General features: G+C 34.7%; 1 protein-coding gene across 3 annotated transcripts; it reads left to right on the top strand.

The window, feature by feature from the left end:
• The first annotated feature begins 6,236 nt into the window (after positions 1–6,236).
• LOC125651550 (mpv17-like protein 2) lies at positions 6,237–13,468 on the top strand. 3 transcript variants are annotated; one of them, XM_056153115.1, is made up of 2 exons: positions 6,237–6,379; positions 12,634–13,468. In XM_056153115.1, the coding sequence occupies exon 2, from the start codon at positions 12,668–12,670 to the stop codon at positions 13,313–13,315; it is 648 nt and encodes a 215-aa protein (XP_056009090.1). In that variant the 5' UTR covers positions 6,237–6,379; positions 12,634–12,667; the 3' UTR covers positions 13,316–13,468. The 3 variants fall into 3 exon arrangements, with proteins under 3 accessions (XP_056009090.1, XP_056009092.1, XP_056009087.1); XM_056153117.1 differs by lacking the exon at positions 6,237–6,379 and adding an exon at positions 6,394–7,726 and having other exon boundaries at positions 12,631–13,468; XM_056153112.1 differs by lacking the exon at positions 6,237–6,379 and adding an exon at positions 9,190–9,658 and having other exon boundaries at positions 12,631–13,468.
• The last annotated feature ends 6,992 nt before the right edge of the window (positions 13,469–20,460 follow it).

Below are 20,460 nucleotides of genomic sequence, written 5' to 3'. Positions count from 1 at the left end.
TGAAGGAATAACGTTTATGGTGGATGTGCGCAAGCGCGCGATAAAAATATTATGAGAAACACCAGGTGAAATGAGGATTTTGTTCAGTACAGTATGTAGACGTACTAAATGGTGATTCCATGCTAGACATGGAATTTAACTCCCCCGCCATTGCTCAAAGTAGCTCTTTCTACCCTGTTACCATCTGACTGTCTTTTATAGCTGAATGTGTCCCGTTAATAGCCTGCAGGCCACCCACGCCTTCACGTCGCCATGTTGACTTTCGAAATTCCGAGTGCAACGTCACGTGATCATGAATATTTTGAAATGGGGCAGTCACTATCCGACTTGGAGAACAAATAATTAAATAGGAAATTAGCTTAATTACTTTTTAATCCGATTCAGTTAAACTGCATAATTTGCATATTATAAGTGTATATAATTTATATAGCTCGAGCTCCAAATTAAATTTGCGAACAGAATTCCACCACAATTCAATTGATGAGAGCAATAATTGAATTGATGCGCGCATCAATTTATATTGATGAGAACAATAATTAATTTGATGCGCGCATCAATTCAATTATTGCCCGCAATATCTCAACGGATGCGCGCATCAAATCAATTAAATTACCCGCAATAATTCAATTAAATTGATTAATGATATCTTCAATCATTTGCGTTTATTTAATTTGGCGCTCCATAATGAATAGATTAGTACTATATCAATACTAATACATAATTTGTCGAAATTATCAAATTAGTTTATCATAATGACAAAATTTCAGTATCGAAAAAATACTGTTTAAAGGGACTGGTTCACGACTTTTGATAAAAATATTTTTCATTTTTGATGTTAAACATTAAAATTAAAACTCATTTTATGTTGACAGCCAAAATTTTGACCTTCTGAATGCAGGAATAAAAGCAATATTTTAGCCTTAAATCTGTGTTATGTAAACAAAGATTCGAGTTTTTTATGTAAACAAACAAACAAGTGAAATATTGATTTTGTAATATAATACATCTTAATTTTGCATAGTCACAAATTTCAACTTTTAGATGACACATTTTACCCCAAAAATGCTTGAAATGTGAAAAATTTAATAAACTTAGATTGATATCCATTTCTTTTGAAAATTTCGTAAGCAATTGCATACCACAATCTTTATTTACAAAACAAGTAATAAACTCTCTAAAATGAGCTTCTGTGATAATGTATAACCTTAATTTTCATGTGAAATCTTTCAATACACATTAGACAGTAGATTTTGATCATTAATTTAAGTGAAAAACAAAATTTTGGGGAAAATCGTGAATCAGTCCCTTTAATACGGCACATATAGTTTTTATGTTCTTGTCTACAGTGAACTTAATTCTTTCAATATATTTTTCTAATATCTGTTATGATTATTTATATAATTAGGATATGATGTTACAACTTACCCACTTGGTATGAGTGCAGGAATTGCACCAAAACGTAAATGACGAACGCATTTTGTATCATTTCCGTGTATATATCACCGTCCCAGCATTCACTAGATACAGAACATTAAACACAAATAGCCAGGGAATTGCTTTGTGGTAAGTCTCAGAGAAGTTTTCATTGACTAGTGTAAAAATCAGTGCAATACATAAAGTATTAAACCAATAGCATTGATGTACCTGTAATTAAAAAAAATCGCCTGGTGCCATTCCTTCCGATATAAATTGACGATGCCTTGAAAACTAGATCGGTAAAGATGGCTACTAGAAACCAGCTTCTAGTAACTGGCTACTTAAAAAAAGAAAAGTTGGCTACTAGTAGCCAGCTACTTGAACCAGGAAAAGTTAACTACTAGTTACCGATCTTTGAAAACTTGTTCTAATTCGTTGTTAGATGATTAGATGATCTGAACGTCCGAGGGAAAATGAGATATAAAATCTCTATCGACATTTTTGGTATTAGAAAACCCGCAAGATCATTATTTGTAATGTGGGTTGATTCACTAAAAGGGCTCTCTCCGTAAAGAGCATTTATCAAGTAACATGATGGTTATGTCAATATAAGCGTTCACAGGTTTTAATGCATATAATTCCTGAAATAAGTAGTCTGTGTGTAATTGGAGGAGATTGTACTTTTTGGTTTGTTTTAACTATCTGTTTATTCAGCTAAATGCTTTCAAGGGAACAAGTGAAGTTATAGTACTGTCTGCAATTTCGTTCAATACATGTATAAGCAGTCAAAATCCATGCATGCCCCCAAAAATATATTTTGCAGTGTATACACTATACATATTTTCTAAGGAAGTCCGTTGGTGTCACTTCAAGAAAATATTTACTTGGCGAAATATTTCATTCATTTTCTGTCGCCGGTAAACTTCTCAGGCGGTCGCCGATTAGTTATCAGATGCCATCAATTGTTTTGTTTGTATGGCAAGCCCTTTTACTATTTATTCGTAAGATAAGATATCTCTTTAAATTAGATAGATATCTCTTTACACTAGAGAGATATCTCCATTGGTTATAGAGATATTTCTGTAAGTTAGAGAGATATCTTTTTTACGCTAGAAAAATATCTTTTTAACCAAAAGAGATATCTCTTTAAACAAAAGATATATATATATATATAACTAAAAAAGATATCTGAATTTTTTTTTATTTTTACATATTTTGTAGTTGACAGTATCTGTAACTCACTATGAAAGTATCATAAATGGTTTTCACGGAAATTGTGATGCTACGGTTGTCATAGTAACCCCTCTTGTCGACATTCTGTAATAAATGGTACAGGTGTTTCAGATGGTGTTTAAAAATGATACAAAAAGAATAAGTGATACAAATTTTATATCAAATTGTAGTTAAAGCATTAATAAATATATCATTTGTATTAAGATGTCCATTCGTTTTCATAAGAAGTAGTAGCACGGCTCCTTATGAGCAATTGTACAATTTTTAGAAGGCAATTATTCACCAAAACAGGCATATTTTCACCCCCTGAAAAATAAAGGACCAATGAATTCTTTTTATTTTTACATATGTTTTAACATATGTTAGTAGGATTTTTTTCCTGAAAGTATCAATATTGGTTTTCAGGTTTACTATGGCACTATGAGCACTATAGTTACCCCCCCCCCCCTCCTTACATAAATGCTGTAGGTGATAATGCGATAAATATGCATCTTATATGTATTCTGTAAGTGTATGTAAAAAACGCGGGAAATATAACACAGCCGATGTAAACTGTTCATTGTGACGTCGTATTACCTGCGACGTTTTTTCTCCTTCTCTTTTCAAACCAAGCGATTATCAAAAACAACGAAACTTTCTTTAATTTTTAAATTATAAGAAATAACTGAACTAGCTTAGAAAAACATATTTTAAAAAAGCAAGTGTTGTTTTCAAAATTCACATCCACGTTACATAGTAGACTCCCTCGATTTCCTGATGATCTCAAAGTGGACAATGAGAATATTTGTAGCAAAATAAAGTGTTTTAAATCTATGTATCGTGCACTTAGGAAAGATATGATTAGAATTATCAATATTTTTTGCTCAAAATGACGCGTTTACAAAACCCGTGTTTCCTCGGCCGAACGGTTTCCCTTGGATATTACACATTCAGCATTTTAGATTTATGTGCACAAACACCATATACATGTTATGAAATTTAGAGCATTATATATTATAATTTTAATAGGCCTAGTGGTTTGTGAATTAAGTTTACGTTTTGTAAGACTAAAAATTAACCGAGGAGAGGGGGGTGGGGGTATATGAATCATGAAGACGTAAACTATAACTATCATTTAAAAGATAATTAAAACATAGGGGATTTTTTATTTGTATTTTATTTTACTTGTATATTTCTAAACATTTTCACTTCATCCTGTGTCTGGTTATATCTGACAAGTCTTTGTTTCCATCGTCTGTCGTTATTACGGATGCTTAGCGCTTGACGTATTCCGGAATCGGAAACGAAAATAGTTTCTTTTTAGATTCTACATGAATAAACCACGTGATGCCTTGCAAGATATCTCTTTACGCTAGGAAGATATCTCTTAAAGCTCGAGAGATGTCTCTCTAGCGTAAAGAGATATATCTCTATCAATGTAAAAAGAGATATCTCTTTGAGTTAGAGAGATATCCCTTAAATTTTTCAAAAGAGATATCTCTTTAACTTAAAAAGATATCTCTTTAAATTAAACAGATTTCCCCCGTTTATCATAATGACTTCTCCCTGTTGCACCGCCATTAATATGATGTAAGCCCCTTTTTTAACCAATCAAAATAGTTCTAGTGTAAAAATGGCGGAAAAGGTTGAAGAGGTGGTTGAGGTAACATTATCAAGTTGCCGAGAGGCTGATCAAGTCTAGGTCACATATTTTATCAATTCATTGTCTTTGTTTGTTTTTGTTGCCTATATACATTTCACATGCGGTAAACACAAGTATTCAAACTAATGGGGAAAAAATATTGGAGAGATATCTCTTTCTCTTTGAGAGATATCTCTTTTTCAACGATTAGAGAGATACATGTTTCTCTTATATTTTGAGAGATACCTCTCTAGGAATTCTTAGATATCTCTTCAAGTGAAGGAGATATATCTCAAAGTAAAATAGATATCTCTCAGAGTAAAAGATGTGGTGGGGGCCTGTCCCAAGACACATTTAGAATATTCTAACTAGATTACGTCATTGTAGGGTCATAATGACGGCTACATATGTACATGTAATAACAACTTAATCGTTGAAGATTCCATAAAACGAGTATGTAGAGAAGGAAGTGGACCCCTAGGGCTATCATTTTCTGTAGAGAAGGAAGTGGACCCCTAGGGCTATCATTTTCTGTAGAGAAGGAAGTGGACCCCTAGGGCTATCATTTTCTGTAGAGAAGGAAGTGGACCCCTAGGGCTATCATTTTCTGTAGAGAAGGAAGTGGACCCCTAGGGCTACCATTTTCTGTAGAGAAGGAAGTGGACCCCTAGGACTATCATTTTCTGCCCTCAGTTTGGGGCTGTAGGGCAATCTAATTAAAATCAGATCTTCTCTAACTGTTACCAGTGTAACGGTTAGAGAAGATCTGATTTTAATTATAGATTGGGCTGTAGGGGTACCACCTGGGGCCTCCCAAAGGTGGGACTACTTTTCATACCTCTCAAATAATTGACTAAAGGCTATTGGAATAAAACAAAATTGATAAAGAACTAGAGAACAATGAAGCCCTTGAAAGGGATCATAATTATAGGCGTTCATGATTTTTACATTTTGTAGGGTCATAATGAAGAGTAATAAAAACCTTCCCGAATAATTACTTTCAAAGCATGTTCCTCATTGTCCAATAAATACTCCGACAAAGGTCATGGATGTACCTTGAAATTCAGGGCCGTAAATTAACCTTCTATTTGGAGGAGGCAGGAAATTAGGCGGGGGTCTGGGGGCCGCCCAGGCCCCCAGACGCTGAGCACATTTTGTGCACACTGAACACGTTTCGTGCAAAATCCTTGATTCTAGGGCCTTTTAAGATGTTACTTGACTAACTCATTCTAAAAGAAAGATTTGGAATGCTTTTTAAGGGAGGTATCATGTTCTTAGTTATTGGAAACAACAAATTCTAATGAACTTTAAATTTTAATTTTTTTTTTGGCTCAAAAGTTGGAGGAGGCAGCTGCCTCCTCCGCCTCCATGTAATTTACGGCCCTGAAATTAGATTTCAGCCGGGGAAGTAGTTGTCTCACAAGTGTTCAAAACACAGACACTTGCTTCTGTAAATGACTTATGACCTCTGTATACTAATAATTAGTATACAGAGGTCACTAGTCATTTACAGAAACAAGTGCCTGTGGTTCAAAAGCCACAAAAAAAAAAAAAAAAGGGGGGGGGGCAATCATATTTACCCAATATTCAAAATCTTAAAATCGTAGGGGTGGGGTGGGATGGAACTTAAATAAAAAGTTGGGACAGCTTTCTGGGGAAAAGCACAAGCACCTGAAGTATGACGACTACCCCCCCCCCCCCCACCTTTTTTTTTGGTTGACTTTTTCCGGTGATAATTTCTCCCAAATGTGTGGCTAATCCGATTCCCCGGGCTGTCTATCTCATCCCAATATCAAAGAGGGTTGCAGTTAATCATACGATATCACTGACCTGTTCAACTCGACGATACACACACACAAACATACGTATTTAAAGGAAAAAACAACTTAAATTTCAAAATATGAATAAATGCATGGAATGAATTTCTTGTAGTGGTAACACTCATCGAGTAGGAGTTATATCTCTTTCTATGCGATCTTCAATTGCGTAAGGAGAAAATGGTGCCAGGTTATGTTTCGTAAGGTGGGTAATTTCCATCGTGATCGTCCGACAAATTGAGGATTGACACTATGGTGATCCAAGCTTTATAATACAATTTAAGGCGTCTAGGTAACTCACTATGTATATTTAGACAGAACATAAATAACACCTTATTATTTGCCTTCTACTTAGCATTTTGCCTTTTACAGACTGTTTTAGAGTTGAGATAATTCGAACTACATAGTTTTGTTTTCTTGAAAACTTTCTTTTCTATTTTTACTTTTATTATTTATTTTTTTAGTAAATTCCATGCCATCAGCAATGAAATTTTAAATATTTATATGATTAATTTACTACCATCATTGATTTTAATTATATTTAAATTATTTTCAAAAATTCTTACACTTTCCAGCTTTTACTTGAAACAACAAACATAGCTAATTGGCTTGAAATTTAATGATGATTTTTATATACATATGCTCTTATAGTATTTTATTTCCTCCTCTTAGTCTTATGCTTTCGTATCTGTATTCTTGCATGAAAGTTTTCTTTTATTTTGTATTTTTTTTGTAAATGTGTGATATGTCTGTGTATATGTGTACATAAATGCTATATGTCTTTGTCTTTGAAATACATGAATGTGATAGTCGGTTAAAAAGCTCTACAGAGCTTGTGTTTGATATGTTGAATGTATATAGTGCCGACTTTAAATAAATAAAATTTACTTTACTTTGTAACAATGACGATTTATACAACCGATTAGAAAAAATAAAAGATGTCTAGATGAGGCCATATTTAAAAGAATGTTTGTTTCCCCTCCCCCGGGTCTGACTTTTGAAATAGACCAGGCAGGCAGGTGGGTTTTTTTTTTTTGTTGAAATTTTTTGTTGGAAACACCTATGAAAAAGCAGCTCAGAGCACCGATAGTCATTTTCAATACTGTGCATCAGAAGAAGAGTATGTCATGTATTGGTCAAGCTTGTTTTTATGTTGGTCACTGGATTGACATGTCTGCTGGCATTTAATATGTTTTACAGCGTGACCGTGTTTGAGGGCGAAGCAAGAAAGTTTTGGCATTATCATCTATATCCAAAACAGGACAAAAACAACCCGAAGTTAGCACGCGGATGGAGCTGTAACAAAGCATCCTAATTTTGGACATTTGATCCGCCTATATATTGAACGCGGGAAATATAACGCAATTGATGTAAACATTACATTGTGACGTCATATTCAGTGTCGTTATTCAGCAAATTTACAAACATGGCGTTTGAACCACAACAAAAAACATGGCGTTAATTGTGGAGTGATTATATAGGATTAAGAAAATAAGATTTACACGCTTTTACGGATTTTATGTGTAACATCTCAGAACGACGTTAACTAGGGTAGACGAGATTCAAAATGGAGGAATACATGTCCACGCGCTAATATTCGAATTGACGCCATTGGTACCAAACTTTTCAAGTTCCATAGGTATGGTTTAATTTTTCATTATTTTCCTATATTTTCCTTTTAAACATGTATATACGTGTTACCTATAGGGAGAGCTCCACTCTCACGGCCCTCCGGGCCGTGAGAGGGCTTTGCCCTCTATAATTCATATTCTTGGACATGTTAGTGTGAATGCACTCAGTGGATGCAGTATGTTGGTTTACTTTACGAATACCTACATAGAAACATTACATCTTTTCAAAGAAAACATTGAAAACAAAACCAAAACATTTATTCTTGACTTAGTAGAAACAGATGTACTTAATATTAACATATCAGAACGATTTTTGTTTTGGAAATAAAAAAAAACTGCGATTTTTGGGTAAAAAAAAATTTGACACGGGCCCTTTTTTTTAGACCCGGCTGGGCAAGGGGAAACAAACATATTTTTATTTTTAACCTGAGAGAAATTTTGAATAGTAGGGCAGACATTTGCAAATATAGGATTGATATATTTAGTCTTTTGTCCATATATATTTTATATTGTTCATTGTGTAATTTCTGCTGAGAATATTCAGTTCTATTTATAATATTGGCACCAAAGGACATATAAGTGATCTAAGTGTTGTTAGCCATGTAATATAAAAATACATGTAAATTTTATTACATGGTATTGTACTTCTAACAAGATTTTAGTTTAAAGAGTCCCTGATAGATAAAGAAAATCAATAATTTATTAAATGTATGATGTACCTTTTAATGATAACCATGGTATTACAATATGCATCTGAGTTTGAATTAACACAGTAATCTATGAGCCCAGCCAGTGTATATTGTCCAATTTTCTGCCTGCTCTACTTGTAGCCTTTGTTTAGAATGAATGTCTGTCCATGTGAATGTGATGGAGAGAGGGGGATTTATATAACCCTGTACCCCTTGGTCAGGTCAGATTGTTTAAAAATCCTGTCTGAGAAAACCTGAATGAATGTTGTCTCACCTAACAAAATTCTTTTTTTTTAAAGAATGACAGGATTACAATATCGACCTGCTTCTGTATATAACTGATGTGTACTTATTCTTAATTTTGTAAGTTAAGAGCATAAATTCCTTTGAATTGGAAGACACTAGTTTTTTGTCATCATAGACACTAGTTTTTTGTCACCATAGTTGAATATGTGCCATAAAACGAGAGTTTTCCAAAAAAGATGCTGTTTATCAATCTAACGGTTGATGCACAGAGATCTATTACCCTTTCTGTTCTCTTTTATATAAATGTATATGTGTGTAAACAAGTTTAAATTAATGTTCTATATATATATATATATATATAGAGAGAGAGAGAGAGAGTATATATATATATAGAGAGAGAGAGAGAGAGAGAGTATATATATATATATATATATATATATAGAGAGAGAGAGAGAGAGAGAGAGAGAGAGAGAGCAGAAAGAAATTATTTGCAAAATTCTAAAATGGAGGATGTAAAGACAAAAGGGCTTCTAGAAAATACACATAATTACCATACAAGAACTAATTCTAGTTATAAATATACATTTTTAAAATAATTGTCAATTATGTTTTAGCTGGGGACTGTATTGACCCAACAATTACTGCAATATTATTATTTTTATGCCCCCCTTTGAAAAAGAGGGGGCATATTGTTTTGCAATGGTCGGTCGGTCGATCGGTCTGTAGACCACATGTTGTCCGCTCAATTTCTTGAGAACCATTCACTTGATGATAATGATATTTCATATGTGGGTTGGTTATGAGTGGAAGATGACCCCTATTGTTTTTCAGGTCAAAAGGTCAAAGGTCAAGGGTAAATTTACTCTGGACATAGGAATATAATGTCCGCTCAATATCTCGAGAACCCTTTGCTTGAAAGACATCAAACTTGGCACACTGGTACATCCTAAGGAGTAGATGACACTGGTACGTCTTCAGGAGAAGATGACCCCTAATGATTTTGAGGTAATGTGAGCAAATGTCAAGGGTCAAACTGGACATAGGAATATACTGTCCGTTCAATATCTTGAAAACCCTTTGCTTGACAGACATCAAACTTGGTACACCAGTATGTCTTCATCAGAAGATGACCCTTATTGATTTTGAGGTCACATGGTCAAAGGTCAAGGGTCAAACTGGACATAGGAATATACTGTCCGTTCAATATCTTGAGAACCCTTTGCCTGACAGACATCAAACTTGGTACATAGGAATATACTGTCCGTTCAATATCTTGAAAACCCTTTGCTTGACAGACATCAAACTTGGTACACCAGTATGTCTTCATCAGAAGAAGACCCTTATTGATTTTGAGGTCACATGGTCAAAGGTCAAACTGGACATAGGAATATACTGTCCGTTCAATATCTTGAGAACCCTTTGCCTGACAGACATCAAACTTGGTACACTAGTACGTCTTCAGGAGAAGATAACCCCTATTGATTTTGAAGTCACATGGTCAAAGATCAAGGGTCAAACTGGACATAGGAATATACTGTCCGTTCAATATCTTGAGAACCCTTTGCTTGACAGACATCAAACTTGGTACACTGGTACATCTTCAGAAGATGATCCCTATTGATTTTGAGGTCACATGTTTAAAGGTCAAGGGTCAACCTGGACATTGGAATATACCGTCTGCTCAATATCTTCAGAACCCTTTGCTTGACAGACATCAAACTTTAAATAGTACACTGGTGTATATTCAGGAGAAGATTACTCCTATTGATTTTGAGGTCACATGGTCAAAGGTCAAACTGGACATAGTAATATACTGTCAACTCAATATCTTGATAACCCTTTTACTTGACAGACATCAAACTTAGTACACTGGTACATCTTCAGAAGAGGATGACCCATATTGATTTTGAGGTCAAAAGTCAATAGTTGAACTGGATATAGTAATATATTGTCTCCTATATTTTAAGAATTATTTGCTTGATTGACACATACCAAACTTGGTACACTGGTACAGCATAAGGAGTAGATGACCCCTATTGAATTTTAGGTCACATGGTCAATTCACTCTTGACATAGGAAGATATTGTCTGCTCAATATTTTGAATTGATGATAACACTGTCATTTAAATGAGGTGTGTGTATAACCCTTTTCAATTTTGCACCATGGGGGGCATATGTGTTTTACAAACATCTCTTGTTTTATTTAAATTTTTGTAAACTTGGCACACTGCATGGGAGCATGGTTATTTTGAAAACTTCAGGATTTGTTGCTGATTGATTAGCAATAACAGGCCAGAGATTGTAGTCTAAAATATATATACATTTATATTACCCTCAACCATACACAGGGTCCCAACTGTGTAATAAGTAGTACAGCTTCATACTATGGCCATGACCCCCCTCCTGGTTTGCTTCATGATCGGGAAGTCGTGAGTTCGAGACCCACTCATACCATGGCTGCATTAGTTTTCATTTATAACATGCTGACTTTCATCAGAAAAGATAACACTATTCTAGTATTATTATTTCTGTTAACCTTTTTTGTAGACACCATACAAGAAATCTCTTCCTATTTACGTCTGACAAGACTGTCTTCTTTCTAACCACCCACCGTTTAATTCTTGTTGATGTTAAAATCTCTGGATGAAAACTGAATGATATGTCTTCCTGGTGTAACTGGTACTGCTAATGTTATTAATTTTTCTTGTTATGTCCTTTAAAACATGTCCCGTGTTGGATTTTTTAAATGCCTTATAACCCAGTTTTAATCCTTCTGTGACAGCTTGCTTTGGTAACCACTTCTTTTGACATTTTCTATTTCTCTAGTCATCAGAAATTTATTCCATATAGATTTAATGGTTGATTAAAAATTTCCTGTAACAGAAAGGCATAAAAAGCAATGGAGCAGACCGAGATTTGAACCCGGGCCCCTTGAATCTCCAGTCAGGTGCTCTACCAATTGACTTGCCTGTCTGCTGGTGATTGAACCTGTCTGACCTCTACATTTCTCCCTCCGAAAATGTCTTTACACTTGAAGACATCAACTCAGGATCTTTATCCCCTGGCAGGCATTTTCACCTGTCAGTTCCTGGGCTAGTCTACAGCACCAAATGTAACAGAAAGGGGGGAAACACAATGGACGAGACCAGAATTCAAACCCGGGCATTTGAATCTTTAGTCAGGTGCTCTACCAACTGAGCTATCTGGTCGAACCCGGATGACCGCTACATTCCTAATAATTTTTCTGTGTCTGACGAAGTTTTATATCCTTGTCATGGTTATGGTGCAGCACAGTGCATCTATCCATCTTTCTGTCTATTAGCACTTTGTGTATCAAATAAAAATAGTACTTACAAGGCTAGGACCATCAAACTTCCTACACGTATTTCCAAGGATGAAAGGAAAACACCTATTTTTAAGGTCAATCTTACATGGGTAATTTGTAGATAAAAACAAATACTGATAAGTCTAGAATAATAAACCTAGTACAATTCTTCCCCATGATGAGAGAAATGTCTGTTTAGTGTTATATTTCAAGGTTAATATACTTTCTTGCATAATCATGAAGAAAAAGCAGTACTAATATGGCGAGGATCATCAAAGTTAATGTAAGGTGTTGGTGCTAAGTATGTTTTAAAAAGTAATATTTTTGTTTCTCTGAAATTATTATCTTTCTTTAATTTGATATTCAACAAAGCCATACTACATTTAACTGTTATTGTTTTAATACTCTCAATGAATAGGGAAATTGTTGAAAGAACATTGACATCATATCTTATTGGAGAAATAACTCTGTAAGAATTCAGTTCAAGATTTTATACAATGAGTTACTGCCCTTTTCCTGAGCAAAGCACACATTAAAATAGTCATCATTTTTGGGTGTTCATAGATACTTTTAATTTATTATAGTGCAGTAGTATTAGATGCTCATATCATTTGACAAGAGAGTATCTGATCAATGTCTCTTATCATTTCAGCAGGTCACATGACACAAACAACCATTTTAGCAGTACTATGCCGATAAAGAAGCTGTTTGGTTCCTTCAGAAGAATAGCGAGCAGAAGTCAGGTCTTCTTCAGTGATAGATACTTGATTTGGACCACTACGTCAGTTTCCGTTGGGTTGTATGGGGTTGGAGATCTACTTGCACAGTACATACAAGTGAGAAAGAAGAAAATGAAATGTTTGGATGGTGTTCGCTCTGGAAAGGTGGCAGCCGCAGGCTTTGTGATTGGCCCGTTTTTACACTACTGGTATATGTATCTTGATCGATTCTTCCCTGGACGATGTTTAAGGATTGTGACCAAAAAAGTAGTGATTGATCAGATTATTTGCTCGCCAATAGTGATTGCATTGTATTTATATACAACATCATTGTTTGAGAAGAAAAGCTTGAGTGAGATTAATACAGAAATATTACCCAAGAGCGTAGCTTTATTCATTGCAGAACTGCCTGTTTGGCCTCCAGCACAATATTTTAGTTTCTTTTACCTGCCCACAAAATATCGTGGCGTATATGACAATATAATATCTTTTGGATATGATTGTTTATTTTCTTATGTGAAGTTTGACACAGAGATAAGTATGTCTAACACAGAAAAAGAAGAAAATGATTCATCTAGTTATATACACTTTACAAATAAGACTGAATCATGTGTTTGATACAGAGTTAGAGTATTACATTTTTAAATTATTATCTGTAAATGAACATCATATTATCAATATTTAGGTGCTTGAATAATTTTTACTGAGACTTGGAATAATCAAATTATTGCTAATAATTTATATGTATGATTAAAATGATTTATAACGTTATTGTTTTATTATGTAATTATATGGACTTGTAATGAGGTTGACACTAACAGTTATCAACCTTAGGGAAGTACTGAAATATTCACAGAGGCCAACAGTATAGGAATTATACAACAAATATTGCTCTCCTAAGGTTTGTGAATTATGGTGTGAATATGCCAATGTCAAAAGTCAACAATGCTTTTAGCTCACCTTAACTGAAAGCTCAAGCGGGCTTTCCTAATCATTGTTCATCATCTGTCTTTAAACTTTTCACATTATCAACTTCACTACCACAACTGGACAAAGTTCAACTTAATACTAAGTAAGTGAGATTAAAGTTTGTTCAGATGAAGGGTCAGTCATGTTCCTTTCTAATGGAAAAGTGAAAATGGGATGGTGTGTATAAAAAAGTCTTCTCAATTTCAAGAACTACTGAACCAGGTAAGTTGAAACTTGTATGAAATATTTCTTATCATTTTAAAAGATTGAAGTTTGTTCAAATCATCAGCCTGGGGTTACAATAGGGGTTCAAAGATTTACTTAACGATGTTTAGGAAAATTCTTTTTAAATCTCAACCACAGGGGTAGAATGTGTTAATTTTAGAAACTTATGTAAGCATTTAAGTTTTGTTCACACTTTGACTCCTGGGACAACAAAAGGGGTTCAGAGTTTTACATTGGATTATTTAGGAAAGGTTTTTAAACTCTTAATATAAAAACTTAAACTACAAAGGGCATAATGTATCGGGTTCATATACATGTATTGACATCCTCATTGGGTGTAGATACCTGGGGTCAGGGTGGGGCCCAGTAGGGCTTTTAAAAGTTTTACATAGGAACTAAGAAAAAGAAATTTTCAAGAACCACTAGGGTGCATTTTATGAATTAATACCGAAGCGCTCTCGTATGGTGTGAATTAAAATTCATCCACATTACGACCCCTAGGCCCATGGTATGGATATAAAATAGTTCTTTTTTTTCGTAAGAACTGGAATAATTACTGTCTTTTTGGGGTGACAATACATTAGGAATCCGGCCATTTATATTGATCCGTGTTAATACATTGTGGATACATATGGAATCATCATTTATCATTATACCCCCTGCAACAAGTTGTGGGGGGGGGTATACTGGAATCGGGTTGTCCGTCTGTAGACGCAATGGTTTCCGGGCTCTAAAGCATTATCCTTTCCACCTACCGTCACCATATCATATATATGGACTACCCATGGGATGAAGATGTTCCCTATCGATTTTGGGGTCAAAAGGTCAAAGGTCATGCACACTGGACATCGAAGTAGCAATATGGTTTCCGGGTTCTAAAGCGTTATCCTTTCCACCTACAGTCACCATATCATACATATGGACTACCCATGGGATGAAGATGTTCCCTATCAATTTTGGGGTCCAAAGGTCAAGTGCACTGGACATCGAAGTAGCAATATGGTTTCCGGGCTCTAAAGCGTTATCCTTTCCACCTACAGTCACCATATCATACATATGGACTACCCATGGGATGAAGATGTTCCCTATCGATTTTGGAGTCAAAAGGTCAAAGGACACGCGCACTGGACATCGAAGTAGCAATATGGTTCGGTTTGTCATGTCATTTGTTTTTTACACTCAGAAAAGAGGTAGTTTATACCTATTACCAACACCCTTTGGGAGATTTGGGTAAGCGGGGGGTATTCTTAGTGAGCATTGCTCACAGTACCTCTTGTTTATATTGATCCGTGTTAATACATTGTGGATACATATGGTCCAATTTTTCTGTCATACTCCAGTAAAGATATTATTACTACGATATTCTTTGGATGAAATGAAACAAAAAACTCTATTAGATACGCATACTAAAAACTACGGTCGCAGAGACGTAAATGAAAACAGTTTCAAAATACAATCCGTATATTCAAGCTCTTTCCAAAACGAGCCGAATGCTGACCACGTGACTGTCTTTTTAGCATATCACGTGCAACTTTTCCAGCAATTCTTGGACTTGTGCATATATTTAGTGTATACACCTGATTAAGCATGCTAAATAGTCTGTTAGGTTCTGGTGGAAATTACCGAGAAAGAAATACATGTATAGCCTATAGCAATACAACCTATCATTGGGTCAAATGCTGCCTGACGTGTTTCATATCGATTGTTTGGCTGTTCTTGGCACAATGATTTTGACGACGGATAACTCCGTTTACCTGATCAAGATATAGGGCTCACGGCGGGTGTGACCGGTCGACAGGACATGCTTACTCCTCCTAGACACCTGATCCCACCTCTGGTATATCCAGAGGTCTGTTTTTGCCCAACTCTCCATTTCGCATTGCTTAGGCCTATAGGATTTTTTATCATTATTCGTTACCTTCAACTTTCTTGGGAAGCTATTGATAATTTAAAACGTGGAAAATCTCTTGGTTTGGACTATATTTTAAATGAGTATATCATAGAATATTTTGTACCATATTTGCATATTATTTTTAACCGAATCTTTTCACCAGGGTCTTTTCCAACACAATGGTCTGACGCAGTTATCGCGATTGTTTTGAAAAAGGTGTCCCGTCTGATCCAAATAAGTCTTATTGGTTGTTTCTGCAAATTGTTTACCGAAGATTCGTCTCATGGACAGCTTCGTATGATATTATTTCATATGTACAATTTGGTTTTCAATCCAATTAAGGTACAACGAAGGAATTTTTTCAGCTACATCGTCTTATAACACAATCACTTCAATAAAAAAAAAAAAACCCCGCTTATATTGTTGCTTCGTGGATTATAAGAAGACATTTGGCTACTTTTAAGAAGGAACAACTTGATTGTTTGGGGCTTAGTTATATGTAGCATGATCAGAGTAACTGAATAGTCATGTCTGTTTGCCAATAATACAACAAAGATTGAAGGATCGTTTTATTAAAAATTTACATAGCAATATGCAGTATGAATCAAAATGCACTATTTACAAATTTTTGCTTGCAATGTTACCTAGAAAACTTTATTCCTAAAATGCACAAAAAGGGTATCTCGAAAATAGGGTTATCATTACATAATTAATCCATAGAAACTGGCAGACATAAAAATGTACCACATGAAAAAAGGTTTTGTAAAACTTGTGTCAATGAAATCGAGGAAGAATACCGCTTTTTGTTAGTATGTCCTGTATATTGCCAGATTATAGATAAATTAGTGAAAAGGTATTACTGGAATAAACCCGCCGTGTTCAAATTCATTAAGTGTGAACAATGTTAAAAAAACTTTGTAACTTAGGAAAATTTATTTGTTAAGCATTTGAACTAAGAACAGCCTATAACATGTAATTTTTAAATCTCTACTCTACCGTCATCGTTTTTACAGCTGCTAGAAATCTTTCAGACTTTGTAAGAAATGATTTCAGTTTTGTTGTCATCATTATGCATGAGGCTATAAGATGTATACAAGTCTTTTGCAATAAAAGAATACGCCAGTTTTGAGAAAAGAGCTCTCCTGTGTAGGAGGTACATTTAGTAGAACTTCGAGTGCTTAAGTGGGACAGAGTGAATCTACAGTCAGTGAGGAAGATGATAAAATGTATTTATACCTGTCTGCCTGTACTAAATAATAACATCACGCCCTTTAAAGAATAAAATAGGTCATTTATTACATATACAATATGTAAATGTAGGAAATGCAAAATACAATGTACTACCGAAAGATGTTTTTTTTTATACTAAAGTAGAAACATAAAAACAATGTCATATTTGAAAGTAATATCCTGGATATAATACCTACGACCAACGAAATTACGTGATACATGTCCAGGGGTCCGTGTTTGCCCAACTATCTATTTTGTATTGCTTGTAGGAATTATGAGATTGATCACTGTTCATTATCTTCACCTTACATGTATAATAAGAATTCCATGTATTCCCTGAATACTTATCACTTACTTAGTTTGTGTATCAGTTGAATTCAGGTGATGAAACAGCGTATGAGAAAAATACTAAGTACATTTACTTATGCAGTGATGAATATTCGTTCCACTCCCGCATGTAAACAAGTTGTTTCGCGCCTTACTTTGTACGAAAGTTCTTCAAAGGGAAATAACTCCAACGTATCTCGAAACCGGCGTATTGAATATCTACAGTTGACGAACCCAATGTCAAAACTTACTGACACCTCTGGTGTGTCCAGGGGTACGGGTTTGCCCAACTCTCTATTTTGTATTGCTTATAGAAGTTATGAGATGGATCACTGTTCGTTACCTTCACCTTTTACGTTGTTGTTTTCTTTCCGATCACGTGTGAAGAAGGCGCGCGCAATGCATACATTTAAATTAGTCAAGAAAAAAACTTAAATATGGAACTACTCCTTTCATCTGAGATGAAGTTGAATAGTTTGCTTTACATACGATATTATAAATCGCAATCATGTCTATACAAAAACCTTAGTAGTTTTGAAACAAATAACTTTGATTATTAGTACCTATGAACCTTTTAATAGAGAAACCCAGGCATTTCTTGCATCTATACAAGCTTGTAGTATATACCATCCGTCATGTTGTAGAAACAAACTTCATTCATTTCATGTATGGCATTGCTGCATTCGTTACCTCTTTTACCAGAAAACAGCGACAGAGCATGACTTTCCACCTCGATTTACTGAATACTTTGTAACCCGCGCTGAATAAGTGTGCTGATTTTGATTGACTTATACAGTAATGTACACTCTTTGTACAATAGTGTGAAGTTTCGGGGGTTATTTCAGCAAGAGGTAAAAACATAGCATACATTGTCTTTTATTTAATTTTTTTTATTTTATTAACAAAGATGTTTTTCATGACATTTTCAAATCTGATGAACATTTTAATCATTTTAAATACAATATTCATACAATGACAGTGATTTTTGTTTTCAAATCAACAGTTCTAAAATATGTAACCGTGAGGTTGATTCAGTGGCGTGAAACGGAAAATTGAGCTGTTGACCCATGTTCTGTCGCTGTTTTCGGAGATAAGAGGTAATGAAAGCAGCCATGCTATACATGGTTTTGTAGATAAATATCGTAGAAGAACATTCGTATTGCGCATTCACTGGAAGCGCAAATGGCCGTGGTTCTCGGGAGAATATCGTTCAGTGTCATTTCAAGTTCAGTACCTACATGTACCCGTGTTGATTCTTAGTATACAGACGTCATAACTTTATTTTCAGAAACAAGTGGCTCTGTGATTCTATGGAATCACTATGTATTTAGAATCTAAGTGAAACGCGTCATTTAGAACATTTTCATAAAGACGCAAACTATAAAATTAAAGTCGTGTAGTTGTTTTTTTAACAGGGCGGTAAGTGTAGCTAATGTATCGTGTCAGTACTTGCGTCTTTTTGAGGGGTGTGTTTTGCAGACTTGACTGGTAGCCTATTTTCAGCTTTTTGTTGATAACCATTTGCCCCTATCATTACGCGGAACATTCCGCCGCCTGTGTATTCGATGTCATAGTTTTGTGCCACATGGTAATGGCAAGGATTCTGATATTGGTGGAAAACATTAGTCCGATTAAAAACAAATTAAATAAAAAGTATTCAAACGCATTTAACATACAAAAAGCATTTCAACTAATGAGTTTGTAAAACTACTTATCCGAATGTTCACCGTGAGTTTGACATAATGCACAGGGACTCATCTAATACACCAGAGAGAGAGAGAGAGAGAGAGGTGTTCTAGACTCCACATCATATTGGGATATATTAACTCTGTGCTGATTTAGATAAATGAAAATTGTTATATACGATGTCTCTGAGAGCACCTACGTAAAAAGTTTACATTTTGGGTTAGATGAAATCATTTACTTCATATTTGACCATGTTGCTATGAACAAATGTTCTCGAATATATCTGTCAAATCACAAATGCTATATTTTATCCCGCAAATGTGCTATGGAAATTTTAAAAATTGTACAGGTTTTTTAAAAATCACATCCGAAACGAATATAGATTTCTCATAGGAGAAATAAAATTTCAACAAAATCTCTTAAGAGTATTACAGAATTTTAAAAATTTCCTAAGATTTTGGTAAAATTTCGTAGGGAATTAACATTATTTAATCATAGACTGGTCGTATTTTGGTATAGCACAGTTCGTCCGTGTCAGCACCTTGTGGGTCCTATAAAAACTACTTCTAAGGCTAGGATCATTAAATATGCATTTATAAGCACATGTTTCCATTGAGTCTATAGTTTATCAAGGAAAAGGGTCAAGAAAAGGTCAAGGTCAAACTTGCATAAATATTTTCATAGACACAAAATACTAACAAGGCTATGATATTACTTATTACACATATTCTATTATCATAACGGAATGAATAATGGTATGGTGCAGTGTTCCTGTGTGTGTTTATCTGTTCATCCATCAGTAACTTGTGGGAAGGATAAAGTACCAATAAGGCGATGATAATGAAATTTGGTACACATGTTCCCCATGGTGAGGGGATGATGCGTCTTATTCTCAAGGTCAAATGTCAAGGTCATACTTTCATGAATACTTATAAGGCAAGATTTAATAAACTTGGTATACATTGTTCACCATGATGTTGGCGTTGAGTGTATTTTTAAAAGTAATAATTGTGCTTTGCAAGTTTTCAGAGTGAAATCTTTCTCCAATTTGATATTTTATTTAAAAGTCTTCTTAGAACTAACAGTCGATATATCCCTGTGAGCTCGAAATAAAAGACACCACAGAATCGTAAACTTTTGCTTCATACTTAGATATTTTAATGAAAGTAGATATTAACGGCAAACTAATAACTCAACTTGATGACAAACGGGATGATTTCAGCTTCTCCATCGTCAACTTCCCATATTTATATAACAATATTCCATTATCACCTGCATATGGTGTTTATATCTCTCAACTGATTCGATACGCAAGAGCTTGTTCTACGTATGGTCAGATTTTAAATCGAGGCAAGCTACTGACAAACAAGTTGATGATACAGGGGTTTCAACAGTCTCGTTTAAAGTCAGCATTTCACAAATTATATGGTCGTTA

The sequence above is a fragment of the Ostrea edulis genome, chromosome 1 (assembly GCF_947568905.1).
Source record: "Ostrea edulis chromosome 1, xbOstEdul1.1, whole genome shotgun sequence".
Lineage (NCBI taxonomy): Eukaryota > Metazoa > Mollusca > Bivalvia > Ostreida > Ostreidae > Ostrea > Ostrea edulis.
Note: the sequence above shows the minus strand (reverse complement) of the source record. Positions and strands in the feature narration are given on the sequence as shown.